Genomic DNA, 24544 nt, shown 5'->3' on the forward strand with positions numbered 1-24544 from the left:
TGTATTGATCCTCACCTGCGATGCCCAGCAGTGCTATTAACCCCATGGTACATACAGGGAACTGAGGCAGAGAGACACCAAGTGATTTGCCCAAGGTCACATAGGAAGTGAGGAAGAGCTGGGCATTGAACGTTGGTCTCCCAAGGCCCAGGCTAGCGCCCCAACCAGTAGGCCAGCTTTTGAGTGTCATTATTGCCTATTTTACAAAGGAATTTGTGACTCAGAAGTGACAGGACTTGCCCAAGCTCACACAGCCAAGCAGTGGCCCTCACATCTCCATCACAAGGTCGTCCCTTCTGCCTCTAAAAACAGATGATGAAATGTGAACCAGGTAAGCCGCCCCCACAAGGCAAAGGAAATTACCCCACGCATGGAGCAGGGATCTCCCTCCTCCTGCAGGTGAGGAATGTCTTTCACAGGGCAAACCTCCCGTTCCCTTCCCCCACCAGCATGCATCTCTCTCTCATCTGTAAAGAGAGCCCTACAATAATCCCTCCCCGTGCCCTCTGCAGAGCATCCAACCACATTAAAATCAGGGGCACATGAAGGAGAGAATGAAGGGGCGGGGGGAGCCCTTTAACTAAAGGCATCATCGTTACAGGGTGTGGGGTGGGGAAGGGCAGAACCAGAATCCCCTGGAGAGACGGGGGATTCTTTGGACACCCGCAAAGAGTTCGCTCTCCCCTCCCACCCACCCTCTTAGCTTCCCCTGCCTGGGAGGGAGCAGTTAGTGCATTTCGTTATTGTTAAAACGCCTACAATACTCTGTTCTTAACAGTCACTGGTGGGTTATTTTAGCCAGTACAGCAGAGATTGAACCATCGGTCACCCCAGGTGTTCCTTTCCCCGGCCACAAAGGGGGTGGAGGGAAGGCGGGAGGGGTTCCCCGCAGGGGCAGGGCAGGGGATGGCAAGCATGGGACATTACCTTGAACAGGCGCAGAATGTTGGCCACCATGATGGAGACGGAGCTACCCGAGGCACCGATCACCCCCACCACGCGCTCCGGCTTGGTGATGATGGGGGGGCCGCCGTTAATGCACCGCACCTCGGTGCTGTCCTTCTCGATCAAGGCCTGGACAAAGGTCAGCGACTGCTCCAAAGCGTGGGTGTCCCGAGAGCAGGTGTCCAGGATGCGAGCGCCCAGGGTGATATTCGGGAGCAGGTCAGGGTCGTTGTTGATGCGATCCAGGGCGAAGAGCATGGCCTCCAGCCGGTGAATGCCCTTCTCTTTCTTCAGCTCACCACAGGCCTTGCCCTCGGCGCCCCGGCCGTGCACGGGGAAGAGGCCTCCCAGGGTGATATCCCCGTCGAGGCGGATGGAGTTCATGTGTGGATGCCCCTGGCCCTTTGGTTTAGCCGAGCTGGCCGGGTTCCACCAGCAGCTGCAAGCACTCAGGAGTAGGCAGAAGGAGAGCTGCTCCATGCAAAAATATCCCCGGCTCTTCCCAGGCATCGCCAATGACACGCCCAAACCCTGCCCCGACACGCAGCCTAGAGAGCCATGCGGCACTGAGCCCCCTTCGCCTCCCTGGCTCCGCAGCCCGGCTCCAGCTTGAAGACTTACCAAGGAGGGAGCGTGGGGGTAGCTTCTCAGAGAGCCAAGGGAAAGGCAGCGTCAAGTCCAGCTGCAGCCTTTCCGAGGGGACGCAGCATGGTTTCCTTCTCCCCTCTCAGTCACTTTCCCATCAGCAGCTCTGGTCTGCTCCAGAATCCATCTCACAGCAGGCGGCCAAAGACAGGAGATTCCTAAGGTGGGCTGGTTTTTACAAGGTCCTTTGCCCAGCCCTTTGGAGGATTCCCGCTGAGCGGCTAGAGGAAGGTGCTGGGCTCTGCATCACTTTCTGTTAAGGAGAAGAGGGTGAAGAAACAAACCAACCAAAACCCTCTGTTCCTGGCTCCACAATCCTTGAAAGGGATAAAAAGAGAGAGAGAGAGAATTAAATAGAGGCATAAAGAGGACATCAGCTATTCAGATCTTTCATCAGGGAGCTCAACAGAAATGAACACGCTAGACCCTGTGGCTCTCCCTAGCTCCCAGCCTGTGCTGCCCAGTGGCACCGCGCTGGGTCTCTCGCTAAATTCTGACCCCAGCTCAGCAGCCACGGAAGAGATGCTGACTGCTCTGGGAGGGGCTTTTCTACAGCCAAGGATCTCAAAATGTTAATTAAGCCTCACGCCTGACTCTGTTAGGAAAACGTTCTCCTCCTTTTACACATGGGGAAACTGAGGCACGGAGAAGGGCGGCAACTGGATGACAGTTACGCAGGGCTAGCGGCAGATGGGTGCAAGCCATGTCTCACACCCCAGCCTCATGCTTTAACCACTAGGAAATGCATCCTCACGGCTGTCAGGCCGGAGGGTACATGCATTACACCAATGTTAACTGGAGTTCGCTGAGCTGGGGAATTACAGGGTCAGGCCCCATTTACTAAGAGGCACCATGTCAGCTACAGGAGTTAATAACCTGCTGAGCTGGGACAATGCATCCCTCCCTCCACCCATCGGGATGGCATTTGCCCTCGGTCTGTTCTATTGGGCACCCACCAGCTCTCCAGAGCCAGCTCTTTTCCTCTAGTCTGTTTTCTCCCCTGCTCAAGGCAACTCAGATCAAGAGGAAGCATTGTATGCTGGGAGCGGTAGTCCTTGCGGACTGGGCTTCTGTGGCCACAGACACCGCATAGTAAATCCACTTGGATGCTGCTATTTATTGAAAGACTCTAAAGAAGAGCAGGGAAGCAGAAGGAACAGGATTGGTGTATGGTACAACACTGACCACAGAGAGAGAGAGAGAGAGAGACACACACACACACACACACCCCTGTCCGCAAAGAAAGCCCCTCCAGGAGAAGCTGTTAGTCACAGCTGAACACAAATCCTAGGGCACAACCTTCTATTCCCTCCTTCCTAGAGCAACTCAACGTAAGTGTGCAAACAGCTCCCTCCACTGTGTCACCCATCTCCCCCAACCTCAGCAGAGATCCAGGGTCCTGGGGACTGGAGGGAGGGGGCAGAGCTGCGTACAGGGAACAAATGGTGACGTTCCTCAATCATGGAGCTGAGAGGCGGATAAGAGCCAAGCAGAGTGCAGCCAGGATCCAATCGGCACTCACGCACACATGCCCCTGACCTGCAGCTGGGTCTGCAGTTCCAGTCCTACAACACTTCCCCATTCCACAGCAGATCTACCCAAGCTCCTTCTTTCTAATCACAGCCAGGTAAAACACAACAAGGGAGAGAGAAATCCTCCAAGTACTTAAAAAAAAAAAAAACACAACAGTCACCCAAAATTGCACGGCCTGAATTATTGGTTTATATTCGGCCTGCTTTGCAGCATTCCTGGCTGTACCATCCTGAGCTCACACGCGCTGCCCAAGCACCTCACATTCTGGCCCACCGCCCCTTCTGCCCTCCCAGTCCTGAGCTGCAAACGCACCTCGGGCTGACCGGCCTCAATAGGGTGACCAGACAGCAAGTGTGAAAAATCAGTACAGCATGTGGGGGGGGGGGGAATAATAGGAGCCTATATAGGAAAAAGCCCCAAATATCAGGACCGTCCCTATAAAATCGGGACATCTGGTCACTCTAGGCCTCAATCAGAGCTGGGCGAATAGAGCAAAAGAATTGGATCACCCCTAGCCTCAGGGATTCACACCCTCCCTTGTGTTTGCCAGTCACCAACGCCGGGGTCGAGTCTCGAGAACTTCCGTAGAAAGCGAGAGCATCAGAAGAAACATTTGCTCACTGGGAGGTGAAAATCAATCCTGGGACCAGCCCTTGTGTAGAGGGGTGAATTCCACCCCATGGAAATATTCCTGCTGCTATATTTTATTTTGATTTCTATTGCTACTAATCCCAAAAGAGGCAGCTATGTAATGCTCTGCAGAAGGCGATCTCCTGGGGGGCGACTGCACCAACCATAGGGCTGCTTTATTGGTCTGTCGGAGAGTTTTATCCTGCTGCCTATCGTTATAGTAGCCGAGCGACTTCCCTGTAAAATCAATAGCAATAGTGAAGTCCCTAGCAGACTCCATGGAGTCTCTGGCTCTTCTCCATTTGCAGGGTAAAAGCTTGGCTTGGGGCAGAGTTTGAGGTTTAGAATTTTTTTTTTTAATTAACGATTTTATTCATTTCTTTCTTTTTGGCTGGTGCCATTGAAGAGGTGTCATTGCTGGGAGTGTCATTCTTATTTTTACAACTGTTGGACCAGATCCTAATCAGATCCCACGCACACAACCCATCCAAGGGGATAAGGGTTCCTAAAGCAGCGACAATACATATACAGACCTGGACATGTCTTGCAAAGGGACGCAGCCTCTGAAATCTCTTCTAGCGAAGGCTGCTGCGCCTCTGTTCCAGAAAGCACTCTTCCTCCAGCCCAGAAAAATTCACCCTGTTATGCTCTAGATGCATTCCACCACCACATCTGGCACAAATCTGAAGAGGGGAGGCAAGGGGCACTCAGTATATCCATGATGGATGCACACAGTTGGGTCCTCAGCTGCTATGAATCCACGTAGCTCTGATTTCAGTCGGGCAATGCTCATGTACCCCAGCCCTGAGACTCACACCTCGATCCGATCTACCTAGTCTAGTTCTTTTCATTGCATCCAGCACCCTGGTACCTGAGGCAGGCCTAAGTGTTTCAGAAAATCTGGCTCTATGTAACTCATCATGGCCTCCCTTCTACACGGCTCCACCCTACAAGAACAAGGGGTCATGGATGGCGGGTAACTTGCATAAACGCAATCTAGCTAGACAGTCCAGCTCCATGATTCCGTCACACACAGGATTCATAACAATTTATTACAGAGCAACTGTCCATCTGTCACAGCAACAGCTGTAGCTATTCAAGAACTGAGGATGGAGCGATCCAATCTCAGGCTTCAGGGAACCAACTGAAACTGTAGGGCATGTGGAGGAGCATTGCCTGTTCTATCCTATAGCATTGTCTCTCCCCAGCATTCAAAAATCATTCATCAGAATCATAGAATATCAGGGTTGGAAGGAACCTCAGGAGGTCATCTAGTCCAACCCCCTGCTCAAAGCAGGACCAATCCCCAGACAGATTTTTGCCCCAGATCCCTAAATCACCCCCTCAAGGATGGAGCTCACAACCCTGGGTTTAGCAGGCCAATGCTCAAACCGCTGAGCTATCCCTCCCCCCAAGCCTGATGGGATTTTAAAATAGAATATGTCTGAGGCTTTTATTGGCCTTTTGAGCCTTTAGACTTCATGTTCTTGAGCTTTTCTCCACAACCCACAAGGGCTAGAAACTTTTTTTTTTTTAAATATGAACTAAGATGGTCATGTAATAACATGATTCCAGGAGCTAAAGTTTCAAGGTGGGTGGGGGGAAAAACACCAAAAAATGGCCAACGTGCAACACTGCTTCAAACATCTCCATGTATCTCCTGGTACAATTGGCCAGGTGCATTCTAAAGACCATTCACCTTCCTTGAAAGCATCAGGTATTGGCAGTGTCTAGAGCCAAGTATTGACAGAGAAAAAAGGACTGGCCTTAGCTACGAGCCAATTTCACTTTGGCCTTAAACTCCTTTGTGAGGCTTTGGAGGGTTGCTTGAAATGTAAAGCTGCCAGGACAGAATCTGCCTGCAACTGAGCAGAGCATCTGGATTGCAAGAAACTTCCAGTGAGAATTGGCTGCTCCCAAAAGGGCATGAGCAGTTCTTTAGGGCTGGAGGCCTGGACTTTGGAGATGGAGTTGCTGCAAGCTTTGCTCAAGGAAGGACTGCAGAATTTGACTCCCATTATATCATCTGCTCAGAGATCTATAGGCCCAGAGTCAACACCAAGAGGAGGGAGGAGATAGGAGAAAATGAAATATTACCATTCTAGCACCAAAACAAAAAAGTCTGCAAAAGAAACATCAAACTGGAACCATTTTAGCATTAACAGTTGGTCCCCCTGAAGAGAGGTAATTAAAGAGCAGCTCAGTTCTGGAGAGCGGCCCATTGAAAATAGCACCTGGGGTTCCAAGTTTATTGTCTCAGCAACTCCAGATTAGATTTGTTCAGTTTACACTGCGGGGTGAGGAATGGTTTTACTAATGGCCAGCCCCACAAACTCTACCTGGGCTCCAGGAGTCAAACGGCGCGTTGTGGTACCTGCACCATCACCAGGGATGCAGAGTCCCTCCCCTGGATTGTCCCCTCGGAACAATGCACAGAGGGGACGCCGACGTTGGCCCTCCAGTGGGGAAGGGAGGGTTCAGCTGACTGCACAGCACTGCCCCCATCCCTACCCCTCATGCACTGCAGACCCCTGAGGCCCTGCACAGCTTGGAGGTCTGCACAGAGAGAGGAGGATAGAGATGATGAGTCGGGGGAGGGGGAAGGGGGGGTGGCAGGGGACACACCGTCCCCAAGCCTAGGGCTGTTTTATCTGTTCCATAGAGCCAACCCCAACCCCCAAGGGGAGCCGTGTGGCTAGGGAGTGGTAATGAGGATGCTTGTGGATCAAAGCCTAGTGTGGAGGCACAAGGCCTCCAGATAGAGGGCACTGGCCTTCCACAGATCCCTTGGGATCCCCCATGTTTGGCTTCATGGCCTTTTCCACTATAGGGAGGGTGTGTGTGAAAATGTGCCCTCCCCCATCTCCATGCCCACATAGGAGAGCCTCAGAGTCTACTTCTCCCATGGGCTCCCACCCCCATAGGTCTTTACCTCATGAGGGGATACAATGGCCAGGCTTTTTAAGTAGAGGGAATGGGGAAGGGAAGCACAGCCACCCCTCCCGTGCTATAAATAGGGGATCCCACCCCCCCATCCCTGGCTTGGGTAAGGCAGGGCTTCCACACAGCTCCACCCCCGACCCTCTTGCCAGGTGTGGCCCGAGATTCTCCCACCGCCCCATCTCCATCCACTGCCAGTGCTGGACAGTGCCAGCTAGTTAGGACACTGCTAACACCTGCACTGAAGATGCACGAGCCAAGCTAGAACCCAACTCCCTCTCCTCCCAGCCATGCTGGCTCTGCAGGGCGAACAGGAGCGGGACAGTCCCCGTTTCCACATCCACACCAGGCTGGTTATTGGTTACATGTGTCCGCAGCTACCGTCTCTCTTCCCAATTCAGTGACTTAGCAGGACACGAGCTGTTGCGTCTTTTGCTCTCGACACATGGGTACAGCAGCATCCAAATCCCCATGTTTACTGACTATACACAACACATCAGGCCTTGCCCCATATACACATGGGAAGCCCCCAGAAGAGCAACGCATAGAAGGCAGTGAGCACCGGTAGAGGGTTCACAAGCTATTTAAAGGGATACTCCCCAATTCCTGAACACTGCACTAACCAGTATAATGCAAGTTGTACAGTGAGGTAAACAATCCAGCTCACTCGAGCAAAGCTGGAGGGGTCACTCCATGTTTACATTGAGGTGCTTGAGAATAAAGCAGAATCTGGCCCATTGATCTAAGGGGCCCCTGCTCGGCCTATTGATCTAAGGGGCCATGCTGTTGCTGCCACTTCCCTTAGCAGTGTCGGTTTGTATGGCCCTGACGGTTTCACACCTCACCACATACCTTGCTTCCATTGCCTGTCTGGTCCCTGCTCAGATCTTCAAGTGACTGTGACCTGGGCTGCACTTAGCTGCTATTAAGTGATGCCGAAGCAATACAGCATTCCCTCCCCACCCTGCACTGCTGCGTGAGCATGCCAGGAACCGCTCCTTCCTCCATCAGTCACAATCCAGGCTCCAGCTCCTCTCTTTCTCCTGGATTGGATCTTCTTTAACACTTGGCTGAGGGTGGCATCAGTGTGTGGGAGATCGCAGGGGAGGAGGAGAATGGATCCCCCATTGTCTCCACTGTTTCCCAAATCAGTCTCCCTCCCAGAGGGACCTGGTTGCACCCCACCCTCCTTCCAGCTGCTGCGGACTCACATGGCTCCTTGCACCCCATGCTCCTGTCCGACCAATTGCTCATCAGCAGCTGCGAGACAAAATGGCCGCCTCATCCTGACCCTCCCTGGCTAATTCCCACACTGCCTCATAGCAGAAAGGCCAGCTCTGCCAGTGCCCGGCGTGACCTCGATAGGGCTGGACCGTGGTCCTGCTAGAGCTCTTCATTTCCTCCCAGAGCATGGCTAAAGGAGGCCTCTTGAAAGCCATACAAAGCATTCCCACGCCTGTCTCCACAGCACACCCAGACCCTGCTGACCCAGGGCTCACTTCCCCAAGGAGCTGAGCAATGCCTGGTGCTGCTGAGTACCCCCAACTCTCATTGAAATCAAGTACCTTGTAGGATTGAACCCCCGAGGAGCAAGAGATTCCCCATAAGGGCTGCCATGAGACCACCAGCTCAGCCTGTCAAAAGCGGTGAGAGAGGATGGCTGGTCTTGTGGACTGGCATGCAAATAGACCTGGGGTCAGTTCTGGTCTCTGCCACAGATTCTCTCTGTGACCTTGGGCAAGTCACTTCACCTCTCTGTGCCTCAGCTCCCCCTCTGTAAAGCAGGGGCTAATAACACAGTTTTCCTCCCACTCTCTGTCTGCTCTATTTAGCCTTTGGGACAGGGACTGTCTCGCACTCTGTGTACATGCAGCCCCCAGCACAATGAGACCTCGAGAAGCTATCGGAATACAGAGACAGTGCTATGCTACCACAATCGGCTTCGCCCGCGACCCCAGGGGAGTTGTCTTTCTGGGTCACGCAAACCCCACTTCCTCTGTCTCCATCCAGCCACGTCAATGTTTCTACAATTCATTTCTATGCTAACTGCATGTAGAGGGAAATTTGTATCTGTGCTCTCAAATTTCCCCTGTAAAGTGACACTGGGCTGGCAAATGGGCATGAGATGTGGAGTGTGAAATTATCTAGGATGCTGGTCTCTCTCGGTGTCTTTTTCATGAAAGCACAATTCACCGAGACTCCCTGCACACACATACATCCCTTATCATAGCTTCGATTTCCCACGGGCTAGACTCATTCCTTCATGCCTGAACCACACACATCAAAATATTGCACCAACTTCGCTTACACGCTGCCTCCCCAAGTCCCATGGCCGTTCGTCATTTCTCACATGCACCGCTCTAACGGGAGCCCAGATCTCGGTGCTTTCTGCTCCATTGCCGTTTTCTGTGAGAAAATGTAGGCGCTGCCCTGCTTATACCATTCGTACACAGAGAGCTGTTCATATCCCTGGGCAAGCAAACCAACCCACAATACTCCAGCAGCAGTCACTGGCACTTATGCTTTCACAACAACATCTTGCAGTGTGACAGTACAGTGATCCACATGGGCTGATGGTGCAGGGAGAGCTAGCTAGTTACCACATGGGGCTGCCATTGCAGGTCTTCAAGTTCCTCAATGGAGGAGCAGGAAATAAGGAGAAGCTACCCAAGCTGTCCGTATTTGGGAACACCATTCCACGGGGAAGGGGAGGAAACAGGAGCAACCCTGCAGGGCCTGTGTGGAGCAGGGGGTCTTTTGGGGGTAAGAATACGGCTGCAGAGACCACAGGTGGGCAGGGCCTCCATTTTGGTAGGCAGAGGGACTGTGGGGACCATCAGAACAGCAGGCTCTGGCAACTGGACTATATAATGTTTGAATAAAAGAATAATTCAATTGTTCAAAAGCATTCATAGCTTGGAACGTAAAGACCACCACACGAGTCACTAGGGGGACTGAAGCTGCCAGAGGGAGAGGATGATCCCGGGGAGCAAAGGGAGAGGATAGGGTGTCTAGGTAGCACTTGCAGTAGGAAGGGGGAGCAGGGGACCAGGTAGCAGAGAAAGAGGCAAAACAGGGGAGCGGGAGGAAGGTGTCCACAAGACCGGCTCTCTGGGAAGAATTAGCCCGCCCTCGGAAAGTTCGAGAACCCTCTGCCCCAGCACCTTGCATCCCAAAGCACTTTACAAGCCTATTATCGGTCTACACACCCCAGCATAGCAGGCAGCCACCTCTCGGGCATACCAAGCAACTTAGGACAGGAAGCGATGAACGAGGTTTTATTACATTGAAATGACAAGGATTCATTTTAGGGAGGCAGAATGGGGAGTTACCAGAATCGGATCAAAGCACTAGCCCCAAAGACCCATACTCTTAAGGGCCACGGGCTCTTTAATGGCCACAAATAATCAGGAGATCCACCTCACGTCTCCTGCGAAAGAGGAGCCCTCTGGTGCAGAGCAGTGCGCTTCCCCACCATGCTGGGGCATTGACTCCGAGGGAAGAGCACCCATGCAAAGATACAGTGCACCCAACAGTTAGCGTTTAAACCATTGCTAGAACGTAGGAAAGATGCATCCTTACTGCCAAAGCCTTCTCTGGCATTCACATTCCACTGTTCCTCGCCCTGCCAGCTGGGTTGCGGTGCCTCGCAAGAGCGCTCCAGCAGTCTACACATGCAAATGGTATCCCCCTTGAGAGATCTCCCCTCAGCCAGTCCCTCTTTCCCCATTACCTGCATTGACAGCGGTGCAGCTACAGAAGCCCTGGCTCAGTCCCACCTTCCCCCCACCTCCCCAGCTGGTATTGGCACACGGGTGGGAGGGAAGGCTGAGGCATAATTGCATGTTCTCACTCTCCCCATTGGTTCTCAAAGCCCCCGGGGTTCACAAAGCCTGACACACAAATGGATCACTCTAGGGGCTGACGGCTGAGGCAGCCTCAACGGTAGCAGCTAGGTTTCACCTGGGGTCATCTGGAGGCTCTCAAAAAGGATCCCTGGCTGCAAGAAACTCCTCCCATTATAAAGCTATTTCCTGCTTTCTTTTTAAGCACTCCTCCATCCTCAACCAGAGGCTGCCCTCTTTCCCCCATTCCGTTCATTTATGCCCTTGTTTAAGTCCAGCCCACTCAAAGTGCACTTGATGCGAGCCCCATCTAGAGAAGGCAACGGGGTCTAGGACTTAACGCAGGGGGCTGGGAGACAGAACTCACCCCCAGCTCTGACACTGACTCAACATGTGACCTTGGGCAAGTTGCTTCACCTCTGTGACTCAGTTTCCCCACTTGTGTGGTGGAGATAATACTTGACCTAGCTGAGGTTTGTCCTGGGTAGCCACCGCAAGGGCCCCAAAGCTGTGGGCCAAAGAGCACATCATATACTTAGCATATTATAACAGGAGGAGGAGGAGGGTCTTGTGGCTAACACAACGGTCTGGGAGTCAGGAGCGCTAAGTTTGGTTTTGATTCTGCCCACTGACTTACTGTGTATCTTAGGACAAGTCACATGACCTCTTCAGTTGTGAGTCTCAAAACCCACTAGAGGGTTTATTGCCCTCCTTATCTCATTGATATTCATGCATCCTTGGACCTCAAACATCAATGTGTATCCACAGCCCTTCCGGCCTAGTGGCTAGAGCACTGGACTGGGACTCAGGAGACCTGAGTCCTAGTTCTCCCTTGGCTACTGGGTGACTTTGGGCAAGTCATTTTGCCTCTGTGCCTCAGTTTCCCCTTCTATAAAATGGGGATAAGGACGCTGTCCTCTTTTGTATAGCACATTGAAATCTACTGATGAAGATCACAATCTAATTGCTAGGCAATATCATCAGCCCTCTTGGAGAAAGGGGCTAACCTGAAGCAGAAAGATAGCTAGAGGATTTGAATATCTATCTAGGGCATTTAGCCATCCAATTCTTATTTATTTCATTGGGAGCTGTGTAGCTCAATGCCCTAGCTGCCTTTGAGACGCTGCATCTTTGTGCCTCAGTTTCCTCATCTGGATAATGGGGCCAATGATTCTCACCCATCTTTACAAAGCCTCTGAGATACAGGGATGAGAGCTGCTGGCTATTCTAAGGACGGTGTATTATTCATGCAAACCACAGAAAAACAGAAAGGCGGAGCAGGCAACTGCATTCCCTGAGCGGGAAGCTCTTGACTATTTAGCACAAGGAAACAGTTTAATTGAATCTTGTTTTAAACACAGAACTTGGTCTCTGAGCTAGATATGTCGGGCTGATAGCAGATCCCCAGCTGATGTAAATGGGCACTGCTCCGCTGAAGTCACCCAAGCGCTTCCCATTTACACCAGCTGAGGATACAGCTGATCTGTGGCTTTCCCAGATGGGAGGGGCCCTGCCTGAACTAACCCCAATAAATTATGTACGTCTCCGCCTGTCAACACTGCTCTGAAGGCCAATTTCCAAAGCATTTCTGACAGCCGGGGCTTTTAAGCAATCAGAATTACCCAGAGTCAAGCTGTTTGCTTCAGAAGTGAAGGAGCATCTGAGCTTTGCAGCATGAAAGCTTCTGATTCCCAGGCTGCCCCTGCTGTATTTTCAAAGTAAATTCCCAGCCAGAAAGCCCTGGATCTCACGTGCTGGGAAGACATGCTTAGCACATCATAACAGTGCCTCATGGTCCTAGGCAAGGGAGGCTTAGCTCAAAGGTCAGCCAGCACCGTATGGAGAACCCAGTGATCCAAAACCATGGACATCCAGAACTCCTGGACACCCAGGACAACGGGTTTGTGAGTTTCAACCCTCAACAAAGTTCTGCAACGCTGGGACCAGACAGCACAGGCCAGTGGGGTCATGGGATTCAGGACTCCTGGGTTCTTTTTCCAGTCTTCCACTGACTTGATGCTGAACTCTGGGAAAATCCCTTAGGGCCTGATTTTCACAAGTGCTGAGCACTTAAATGTAAGTACCTTCCTGGGGAGAAAATACCAGGTACTAAAGGGCTCTTACAGTAAAGCATAACAAGAAAGAGTGGCTGGAAAGTTAAAGCCATACACATTCAAATTAAGAAAGAAGGTACACAGTGAAAGGTAACCAGGACAATTAGCACAGGAAGTGGTTGATTCTCTCCAGAGGTCTTCAAATCCAGACCGGTTGCCTTTCTGGGAGGTATGCTTTAGCCACACCCAAGCTCTTGGGCTCATTGCAAGGGTAAATGGACACCAGTGCTCACTACACTAAAAAATCAGGCCATTAGCCTCTTACTGTTTCAGTCTCTCCACCTTTAAACGTGGCTAGTGATACTTGGCCTGGCTTTCAGACCCATGAATGGAACGAGCCATATACTCTCATTACTGTCCTATACACGCATCACCACACTGACTGGCCAAAGAGGAATGTTGTCCTTGTATAATGAGGATTGACACCTAAATCTTGGTCACAAAAGAAACCCAAGCCAAAGATTAATTTACAACAATCAATTGTTTCGATTGACAGAGCTACCCCGGCCAGGCCTGAACTTCAGAGCGGCCTTGTCACTAGGACAGGATTTAATTAAGCAGCAATAGTGGCAGTTCTTACAGGGATGACGTCTGAAGTGGTGTTTCTCCCAATGAGGGATCCACCCTATTGCTGCATTAGGCAGAGTGTCCAGTTCTCTGCCAGGACTCATGGGCTGTCCTTGATGTTACAAGAGTGCTCTGGATGTGTATAGATGTCACTAGCAAGTTGCCAGCAGATGGTGCTCCAGAACATGTAGCGTAGTTACTGGGTTTTGCAGGACCCATAAAACTTCTCGCTGCAAGTGGATTCCTTTGTGCAGCTCTTTACATCAGTTCGGGACAGTTTGCACCAGTGCCCAAGGAGTATAAACGCTCCCATTCTGTTCTGGTAGCAGTTTACACTCCCTCTGCGGCAATGCAAGGAACTAGGCAGGGTCCAGGAAAATGGAGAATCAGGCCCAAAAAACTAATCACCAATAGAAATGGCCATAGGCCCAAACCCCAGACCTAGACACTCCCAACCTTTAGGGAAGCTTAGCGTTCAGAGCCAATCACTGGGGAGCAGACCCATTTCTCCTCACTCCTGAGCTAAAGGAGAGCAGCTAGCAGTCTGTTCCATGACTGCGGGAAACCACAGACAGTGAGACTAGACAACACAATCAGGGCTCCAGGGAGCACCTCGGGGTCTGTCTGTGTCCATCAGCCTCAAAGAATTGCTCTTATTGCCAAGTCCTATCTCCCCTGCCACAAAGGACTGTACAACCAGTGGCTACTTGGCCACGCTGACTGGGCTTGGGATCCACGTCTAGGCAATACTCCCTTGTAGAACTCAATTCACCCTGGGTCCATAATATTTTTGAGACAGGTGAACAAAATTAGTTTTTTCTTCATCGCTGAAGTGTCATTGTAAAAGGGCAGTTGAGATTCCGTGCCTGGACCGGTATGTTGTCCTTGCACTCTTGCAATGCTGAGCTAGATAAATATTCATTGCTCGATCTGAATAATAAATATTGCACAGGTACATAACTCCTGGAACGCTACAGAACAAAGCGTTTCTATGCACATGCCTAAGCTAAGCATGCAACACTTATTGACTATTTATATTCTGGTAATGCCTAGAAACCTCAACCCAGAACAGGAGCTAAATATATCAAGTGATCAGAGCCCAGATATCCTGAGTCCCAGCCCATTACCTTAACCACTAAGCTATCTTTGCTCTGTACATTTAAGCACCTTGCCCAAACCCACTGGTGTGCGCACAAAGATTGGGTAATTACACAGGTAACTATCCCTGCACACATACGCACAAACACCTGGTTCTCACGTTCAAACCCACATTTTGGTGCACAAATGCAGCAGTTGCAGGCTCATCAGAACTTTTCAGGCCTGTTTAGGGACCTGTACTTTGGGGGTGGGGCTTCCTTATATGTTCTGTGAATATACAGGAACCACTTCTTCCCCCACCAAAATGCCGCCACTTCTGGAGCAGATAAGGAGCTTGATCTTGGCATTGAACCAAACGTAACAACTTTTTGTTCTATTAGTTAATAACACTAGCAAGTGTGGGTTTGGTTTTAACACTAGGAATGCACAAGCTAGAACCCGCTTAAGTCCTTGGGCTAAACCCTGAGCTCCGAACTCAGCCCTTATTAAGGCCAAAACGAAGGGTAAGCATACACCTGGAGCTGGAGGTGTCATTTCCTTTTTGGTTCAATTTACCCATGCTAGCTTCGATCAAGCTAGAGTGCTAAAAATAGCAGTATAGTCGCAAAGGCACGGCCAACGGGAACGGCTAGCTGCCCCAAACACCATCTCATCCGAGACCCTAGGGACATCCCGCTGCCCACAGCTACCCTGCTATTTTTAGTGCGCTCACTCGATCAGAGCTAACTTGGGTACGTCTACCCGGGCTGGAAATCACACCTCTGGCATAGACGTGCCCTGAGTGAAGCCCCGGGGCCTCATCCCAGTGGCATGGACTTGCATAGGAATCAGATCACTCCTGATTTGGCCCACTGACCTCAAATGGAGCTCGGTCAGCCGGCGTACGAGGGCAGAAGCTGGGAAAGGAACTCAGGATTCGGTCCTTAATGAGAGGCTTTGTGCTGCTCACTCCGCTCGCCCTCTGCTGCTGCTGCATTAGACACACCAGCGGATTTTTACAGCCGGGTTCAAATCCGGTCAGGGTGGAGCCCGAGACAAGGTCCCCGAGCCCTTTATTTCCAGCGTGTTGAACTGCCTCTCTGGGCAACAAGGCAAAACAACAGGAATAGATGCTAATCGAGCAAAACAGCCGCGACCTGTAACAAGAAAACCAATACATGTAGCCCCTAGCCCAAGGCCACAGGCAAAGCCCAGGGGAGCTGTGCACTTTTTACTGACGGCCAGTGAAGCTGGCTGCTGCAGGACCAGATATGCCCCATGTCCCCACACCCATCCAGGCCCCAGATGTTCACATCTCAGGACTCTTAGCAAGAGCTCATCAGCCGACGTCAAGTTGCATGACAGGGGTGAGGGGCTCCAGCAACGAGGACCCAAACCATATAGGGTATCAAAGATCAATCTGGGCACTCTGAACTGCCCCCCAGGAAGTTGGTGCGGTCTACAGAGCACTGGCATCCTGTAGAAGGGAACCCGCCAGGAGAGATGCTGAACGTCTCCAGCTCCCATTGCTGACAAATGTAGCCTTCTCAATACACAGCCTGTTCCCAGCCTCCCCCAGCTGACTTGCAAGGAGCTGACAAACAGGCCAGAGCAGAGCTGGCACCATGGCAGACACTGAAGCCCATCAAACCGGGACATGCCTAGAACACTGCAATATAAAGAAAGGGCCCTATGCTGAGGCCATGTCCTGGTTTAAGCACAGGGCTGGATTAAGGCTTAGATCCAACAGGCAGGTGCTAAAGGGCCTTGACACTGAGCAGTGAGGGACCCACATGTGCAGCGTTCTCTGCTCCAGAAAGCAGAAGTGCTCTCTGCTTGGAGAAGCAAGTGCAGAGTCTTCCTCCTCCTCCGGTGAAACCCAGACACTCAGAAGAGCAGGAGTGGTGATCTAGGAAGAAGAGATTCCCCCAGCCTCCCACCAACCATCTTGTTACCCCTTGCTAAGCATGGGCAGGGCCACAATGCAGGGGTGGGAAGGGATGTGCCCAGGATCCTGAAATCCCTTATCTAGCGCTCTCTGAAGCATCCCTGTGCAGCTCGCCCTTTGAGTAAAGACCCACTCAGCAGCCAACCGTTCTGTGGGTTTCCTTTTGAGGACTGAGTGACCCAAAGCCCATCTCACTGGCTCAGACTGCAAATGCAACGAGCCAGAACATTTCTGCAGAGTGCAAAGAGGGCTGGGCAGGGCTGGGCGGGGGAGGGGAGACACCCTGCTCAGCTGGTCCCAGCTTCTGCGACATCAGCCACGGAACCACAAGGGAAATATTATATCACAGCTCTGGAATGAGGCCCAGCAGTAAAGCTCAGCAGAGCCTGGAGCGCCTAGAGAGCCTGGGAGCGGCTTCTCTTTTAAAATAAGATTATTTCCCTCCTGTTCTCTCTCTCCCTCTCATGTATCTTTTGATCATATGATCTGAATGAGCTGAAGGTAAAAATATCACAGCAGGTAACAAAGAGGTGCAAATAATGAGAGGACAAGAACTCCCCTGAATCCCCCTCCCCGTCTCAAGTGAGATGCTACAAGGAGCCAGAGAGGGTCCAAGGAGTGTGTTGGAAATAGGGCAGGAGAGGAGTGATTCCCACCCCTTCCCCCAACACACACACACACACACCCCTCTCTCCTCTTGCTCCAAAAAGCTGATACAATCTTGAGTCCAAACAGGCAAAATTCGAAAGTGACTTTCTGCCCCCTACCCCCAGCTCTAAAATGACCAATGTGCTTCAGAGCCCTCGCTGATTTCCTCTCTTCAGGCTCTGCAAAGGGTCCCGATTACCTGGCTGTTACCGGCCGCTCTCCCCATCCATTCCCACGGGTTCCTGCAGTCCCGGGAAGCTGAACGAGGACAAAAGCAGCACTGGGCGGGGAGGATGGGGAGAGAGGACTCGGGAAGCCTAACATACTCAGTGGATGAATAATTCAGCTGCTAACAGCTTTACTGGTGCATCCTCCAGGCCTGGGGACTCTTCCCCTGGAGCTAGGTTACCCTTTTACATAACTGTATCTTACATCTAGCTGGCAACTTGCATCCCAAAGCACTTAAACAAGAATCACACCCCCACTGAAATGCACCCACCTCTGGGGTGGGGAGGTGGCAGTTGCACAGCACATAGCAGGCTAATGGGGGTGTGGGAGAGGAGGTATTTTGGATCGGGACACAGAGGCAAATCCCCGCTCTCACAAAAAGTGCCTCTGGATGCAGGCACATGGCAAAGAGGCAAATGCCCAAATCCCCATGCAGACAGAACCTCGCCTCCGAAAGCTGGCACACAGTCATCTAGATACCCAAGCCGGCAATTCCACTGAGCCAGGGGCCAGATCCTCAGCTGGTGCGAGTCAGCCTGGCTCTGTAGGTATTTCACTCCGGCTGAAAAGCACTCCGCTATCCCCTGCACACAGCAAGGCCTAAATAGCTGGAGTCGGAGGGGAGTCTGAGCTGCAGAATTAAGATGGGGGGAATCCTGGTTCAAAGGCATTGGGATGCTGCAGTGCAGCGGCTGTAGCCCCGGGGCACCAGCCCCACTCAGAAGCATAAGGAAAGAAAATCCGAGTTAAATAAACAGATCCACCCATCTTCATGCTCTGCACCTATCCCAGTGCTTGCCAAAACGATACAGGAGCAGCTGTTCAAGGGTAATTCTGCTCATTCCACTAGAGGATCCACACAGGCAGCTGTATGTGACAGCCCATGAGTCACTACATGGGACTGAGTGGCTAAATCAAAAGATAACTCCTCCCCCCCCACCTTCCTGTTTACCATTTCAAAATACAGCATCCGTGTTTGTACAGCGCCTGGCACAACAGAGCCCTGATCTGTTTGAAGCCTCTAGGAACAACGGCCATGTAAGTGTTACATCCACAGATCTAGAATATTGTGTCCCCCGTCTCCCCCTCCTCCAATCCCAGGTTTTCAGTTACCAAAAAACCACAGAGCTGCAAACACACGGAAAGTGTGCGATGGTGCATTTCCCCTTCTCTGTTTCCACTGAGCTCAGCTGCAGCTGAGCTATTTGGACAGCGAGAGAGCCTGGGATTTATTCACGGAAGCAAGAGGAAAGCAAAGCACAACCCCAGCCTCTCCACGCCAGACGAGCGCTTTATCAGCACATAATGAGCCCGTCTTGATGGCTCGTTCTAATTCAAATGAGAGATTCGGCCCCCCCCACACACACACACACACTCCAAAGGCTGGATCCGAAATCTGGCAAAAGGCATGGTAACTAATCGGATGATGTGCGCATTTCCAGGTTCCTGGGCCGTAAATCCCCAGCTCTGGTTATCGCTCTGCCCGAGTCAAACCCACTTAACGAACATCAGGACTTTCACAAGTGGATATTAATGCTGCTGGCCAGTTCTGGTTTGCCTGCTCCATCTATCCTGCTCGGAAAGAACTGCCAAGTCCACTTACCCCGCTCAGAGCACCCCGCTCCTGGGCTGGCTTTCTGTAACTCGATTATCAATGGAAGCATTCCGAGAGCGGCTCAGCTTAATGTTATTGAGACGTTAATTAGCATTTGTTAGTGTCATCTGCTCGCCTGGGAAGCGGAGGAAAGGTGATGTGGGGGAATGGTACCTTAGGCTAGGGAGGGTTGGACCCTTCATTCCCAATGGGTGCAGTTCCACTGGCACAGGCTGGAGTGTAGACAGGATTTAGGATCTTAACACGTGGTCATCTAACCTGAGCCCACCTGAGTCCTGCCAGCCCCACAGCCTCCATAACGGCTACCACCACAGGTGTGGTCTTTGAGACCTGACATGTCCAACTGCAAAAATATCCCGCTTCTATAGTGCTTCTCAGCAGTAGTTGCATTGGTTGTGCCTGTTCCTTGAGAGCACCACGCTGCAGTTCTTGGGCCCAGCAGTGGGCGAATGGCACTTGGCTGGGAGATGGCATTATCCCACGAAGGGAGATGGAAGCACGGGATTATGGAGTTTTTAACGGCCCGCTTTAGTGTCCCCAGCACACAGTTGGGTGGCACTTCCTGCCGACACTGCCATAAAATGATGAGTTGGAAAAGTGCCTGGGCAGTGTTAAAGGTGTTAAATGAATAGCTCAGGTCTGTCTTTGGATGGAGAGGGCAGCGCATCCATATTACCACTGTGTCATTCGCTTCGTTACACAGGGAAGCTGCCGAGGGTGGTAGCTTGTCTGCAAGCTGCCTTGTGCTGCAGACTGAATTATACCTGGAACTTGTGTCTTGACCATAAGACAGCAAGAGGTGGGGGAGCAGGGCAGAAGCAGCAGCATCTAGTGAGCAGAGCACACAGCTAGGAACACTCTCGCCCTGATTTTAGCTTTGCCAGTGATTCACTGCAGAAACTTAAGACAACTCCCAGCCCTTCTCTGCCTCAGTTTCCCCAAATGAAGAGAAAAATACTAACCCACCTCATAGCAATGTAGCTAGGGTTTATAAGCCCAACCCATTAAGGATCTGAGCACCCTCAAGCTGAGGGACTGAGTCCATCTTTACACTGGGTCAGATCCTCAGCTGGCATAAATAGGCATAGCCGCCTTGACTCCAGTCGGTCTCTGGTCATTTCCACCCGCTGAGGACCTGGCCCTAACTGTCCATTAGTCTATATAGCCCTGGCCTCCTGCCTGCAACTTGTCCTCTATAGCGCACCTTGGCTCTCACTGGCGTCATCCCGATGTATTCAGACCCATTTTTACGTGGCATCATTTCTCACTCAGCTTGATTGCAATGGCCTTGAACACAGGATGCTTTAAATAAAACACTGCGTTGCATTAAGTGCTGGTGGTTTACAGCTGTCGCTCTAGAGGGTTCGTACTTCTCAGCCTGATTTGCAGGCCCCTTACATGACTGACTTCTCTGCTTGCATCTGACTGCCCAGCTCCCTACAATCAATGGTTTCCATAGCAGGAGTGTTGTCTGATAGCTGGAGGATCAGGAGCTGGGACTCCTGCGTTCTCCGCCTGGCTTTGCCAGTGACTCACTCAGGCCCATCACTTAAAGTCTGTCTGCACCGGAAGCAGAGGTGTGGCTGCAGCCTAGACATATCCAGGCTAGCTTGAGTAACAATAGCATGAAGCCATGGCAGCCCGGGCTGTACAACCCACCTGGGGTATGTACTCTAGGCTAGCTCATGCTGCCTCAACTGCTCTTGTTGCTGGAGCTGGCTAGATCAAAGCTAGCTTGGGCATGTCTCCACATGTTTCAATCACACATCTGAATGCAGCATAGACAGGACGACAGCCTCTGTGTTCCCCACCCCTCCACACACACCCCTGTTACATAGGAATATCATACTAAACCTATGGCCACACACTAGTTCACAGCTGTCACCATGCCACCCCCTGTGCCTGTGGCCATTGGGAACTTCACGACAGTGAGGGTAGAACCCAGACCTTCCTGCTCCAAAAGCCCTGTTCCTCTGTGACGGAGAATCTCCATTAGCTGTTCACCATACAGGACCTATGTCACACAGTTCCATCCAATACAGGGCAATGGTGCTTATGTACATTGCTATAATGGACTGGTTACTCACCTACCTCCCAAGAGTGATAGGTGATCTCCCTTTAGTCATCTGTAAAACAGAATACCCATCCCTCCTAACACACCACTACCTCTCATGAAGTGCTTGGAGATCTCCAGCTGAAAGCTGCCATCTCAGTACAAAGCATTATTACATTGTCCCTATTGAATTCTAGGGGGCTCCTACATCACTGACAAATGGTGCAATTGTAGCCCACTGTGGCGCTCTGTCACCCTCTAGCCGAGGCCAGGGCTGCAGATACAGACCCTGCTACAGCCTTGGCTAGCAGACTCAGGTCTTTTAGCTTAGGCAATAGAAGCCTCCTGCTTTTCGGATCAGAGCTCGTGGGTTCAATTCCCTCTGCCAGTGAGACCCATTCAGAGACATGGTGTTATGCAACCAAGTTAATCTGGAACTATGATGCTCCGTGCCCACTGAAATCAGTTGATGGTGTGGCCACTCAGCATCTCTGGCCAACGGGGATTGATTTCCAGGGTCCTCGGGGCCACACTTTTAAGGATTCAACATCCATAAATAGGACTGGATTCCCCCAAGAGTTCTCCTCCCATTTAGGCACCTAAAGAGAGACCAGATTTCTAAGACAGCTTGGCCCTCCCAGCAGCTGGCGTCATCACACCAACCGCTGGATTTTCACAAGAGCTCAGCACCCAGCATCCTCAGCTCTTGTGAAAAATCTGACCACTTATGTTGGTTCTGGGCTCTTTTGAAAACCTCACTCCACCTGCGTAATCTTTTCAATAAAGGGCAGTGAGACATGGCCTGGGTGAGCGGCTCTGTCCTGGCTGCAGTGTGGTTGCTTCCCTCGTGGACAGCTTTATCCGGTAAGTGGGACAAGAGGGAACAATTGTTAACAGATCCACACCGTCCATTTGCTCAGCTTTCTGACGTCACGATGTGCTAGGCAAACCCACCACGGTATCAATAAGTCAGAAGCTGGTGGTGGGAATCATGGCAGATCTTGGGCAGCGAGGCTTCCAATGCAAGTGAGTGACTGATGCTTTTCACTTAGACGGTAGCTGTGGCTTGTCCCGGCTACCTCAGATTCAAAGATATCATCACAAGAAGAGGCATCCTCCACTCCCAATGCAGCACAAGCACTTCAGAGCCAGGGGAAATGGTTAGGTCACAGTATCCTTGTGCTTAAGCCATGGAGTGAGACATCAACTTGCCAGGCCAAATTCCACCTTCAATTTAAATTGAGTACACTCCTTACAGGGCAACTTCAAGGGCACTTTCATCCAAGCTCTCAAAGCCCAAAGGCACTTTGAAGTCAACAAGGGTGCAGACGTGCAGTCTGAGCAGATTTTGGCTTGCTCACTGTATCCTACAGACAGACTCAGGGCACATACCCGCTCCCATGTTGCTGCTGGAAAATATTCCAACTTCTGCAACAGAGGCTGAATTCATGCTGAACACCCTCTGAGCTGGCCATAGGGGTCTCCATTAAAGTGGGGTTCTGCTCTGAAAAGCAGCCACGTTACCAATACCTCCCTCCCTGTAGGACCTACAAACATCAGCAGTTACTTTCTTTTTTCCTCCTGTTAAACCAGCTGAGCCAACGCAGCTCTGGGAGAGGGAAGCAGATTCCTCTCCGGCTCATGCAGCAGCACCAAAATCGTTGGCAGAGTTCTCGTTGCCGAGCCAAGTTCTGCCCTGCGTTGGAGCTGTGCAGACAGGCCCATGGAAGCATTTGTAAAGGGACCACTCGGGGTAGGAAAATTAAGTCTACTCAAGACTGCAGGCTGGGAGCTTGCTGCTTTATTTAAGCTGCATCACAACAAGGGGGCAGGGGGACTAAATCAGGAAGTCAGGGAAAGGTGGAACATAGCTTCACCCTAAAATACTCTGGGTATCCCATTTAACCCTATCATGACCACTTGACTACAGACTCTGTTACCAATGATAATTCTGCATGAGTAATAAAGATACCACCTCTATCCCACCCCCACTCCCAGCTTGAATCCCAGATTTTAGGATGAATTTTCAGGGCTGCCAGTTGCGGGGGGGGGGGGGGGAGTCTTTTTAGCCAACAACTCAGCAAATGTGGCATGAAGGTGAAACACTTGAAGCCTGTGGTGCCTTGTCTGCAGAGGTTTCAGTCAAACTATCCAATCTGCTCCCAACAAAGGTTTTTCCATGCGATTTCAAGCGGACTGTACTACTCATCCCCCCGGGCCACCACTAACCGTTAAACTCCAATTCCAGAGTCTTTATTGCCAGCCCTGCTGTACCAAGCAGAAGACACCTGGCAGGGTTATTCAGACCTCAGCTGGAATTGGCAGTTTCAGCAGCAAGAGGCCATCCACTTTTGACTTGTAAAGAGAGCCAATTTGGTCTGGCAATCGTTAAGGGTAGGTCTATGCTACGGAGACTGTACTGGCACAGGTATGTTGGCATCGACAACAAATATCGCACCCCCACAACGTCAGACTTCCTGGAGCAGAAGCCACACTGCAACTGCCGAGCTGCCAAAGAGACTCTGGGATTCCAACCACAGAGCTCCCAGTAACGGGAGCGAGAATTATGGGGCCAGATCCTGGTCTCATTTAAGTCAGTGGAAGTTCAGCAGTGAATGGGAGCAGGATTGAGCCCCTTTGAAAATCTTGGGCCAGTTCCTCAGCTGATGGAAAGGAATGGGGCTCTGTTGACTTCACTAGAGGCACGTCAATGTACAGCAGCTGGGGATCTGGCCCTTAAGGTGTAAATACAAACACCCATACTGAAGCCACATTGTTTGCCTGACAAGTGAAATGGGCACAAGCAGAGCCTTCGAATTAGGGGGGGTAGAAATTCAGCGAGGGACCAGAAGTGGTTAGAGGTCCTCATTACAGAACAGTTAAGTGAAATTCTTCCACAACACCATAAGCCAAATGGTCCTCCTAGTGCTTTCAAGGATTAGATCATACCGAAAGGGAAAGCAAGGGCAATTGTAGCATGCAGAGATCACAGGATTTCACAACATCAGGGCAGTTCTTTGCATGCTACATACCAGCTCTAAGAGGGGACGAACTCTTACTCTGAATGGTGCAACTGCATTGATTTCTATGCAGTTACATCCATGTACCTGGGAGCAGAATTTGGCCTAGGGTTCCCAAACGGTTATGATTTAGGTCACCGTAACAGCTCAGTGATACAAAGTTGAGTTTATTGGAGCTGTATTGTAACGTCATCACATTGCACAGATGAGCCCACCGCCCCATGATTTCAGAAGGCTGTAGAGGCTTTCATTCAGCTTCGCCAGTGCCCGTGCAAGGTAGGAAGGAAAAGATCGCACCCAAATTACATATGGGTAAACTGAGGCACGGAGCGATTGAAATGATTTGCTCAACTCAATGGCTATTAGCTAGGATGGGCAGGGATGGTGTCCCTAGCCTCTGTTTGCCAGAAGCTGGGAATGAGTGACAGGGAATGGATCACTTGATTCCCTGTTCTGTTCATTCCCTCTGGGGCACCTGGCACTGGCACTGTCGGAAGACAGAACACTGGGCTAGATGGACCTTTGGTCTGACCCAGTCTGGCCATTCTTAAGTGACTTCACCCACCAAAGTCACCTGTTGAGCTGAAAATAGAACCCAGGAGTCCTGCCTCTTAGTCCCCTGCTCTAACCACTAATCCACACCTTTACCGAGCTGGGGAGGAGAACCCACAAGTCCTACCTCCCAGGCAGGGGCACCATTTCAGAAAAAAATTGGGGCAGCAGGGGGCGAAAAGAT

At 51.3% G+C, this 24544-nt stretch overlaps 1 protein-coding gene across 1 annotated transcript in view; it reads right to left on the reverse strand.

Moving 5' to 3' along the window:
* GRM4 (glutamate metabotropic receptor 4) overlaps positions 1 to 24544 on the reverse strand; it is a 217772-nt gene that overhangs the window by 186884 nt on the left and 6344 nt on the right. Inside the window, exon 2 of the mRNA XM_034767394.1 lies at positions 928 to 1907. Coding sequence (XP_034623285.1) covers positions 928 to 1455 — 528 coding nt within the window. The 5' untranslated portion in view covers positions 1456 to 1907. The remainder of the gene's footprint in view (positions 1 to 927; positions 1908 to 24544) is intronic.

This window comes from Trachemys scripta, chromosome 4 (assembly GCF_013100865.1).
Source record: "Trachemys scripta elegans isolate TJP31775 chromosome 4, CAS_Tse_1.0, whole genome shotgun sequence".
NCBI lineage: Eukaryota > Metazoa > Chordata > Testudines > Emydidae > Trachemys > Trachemys scripta.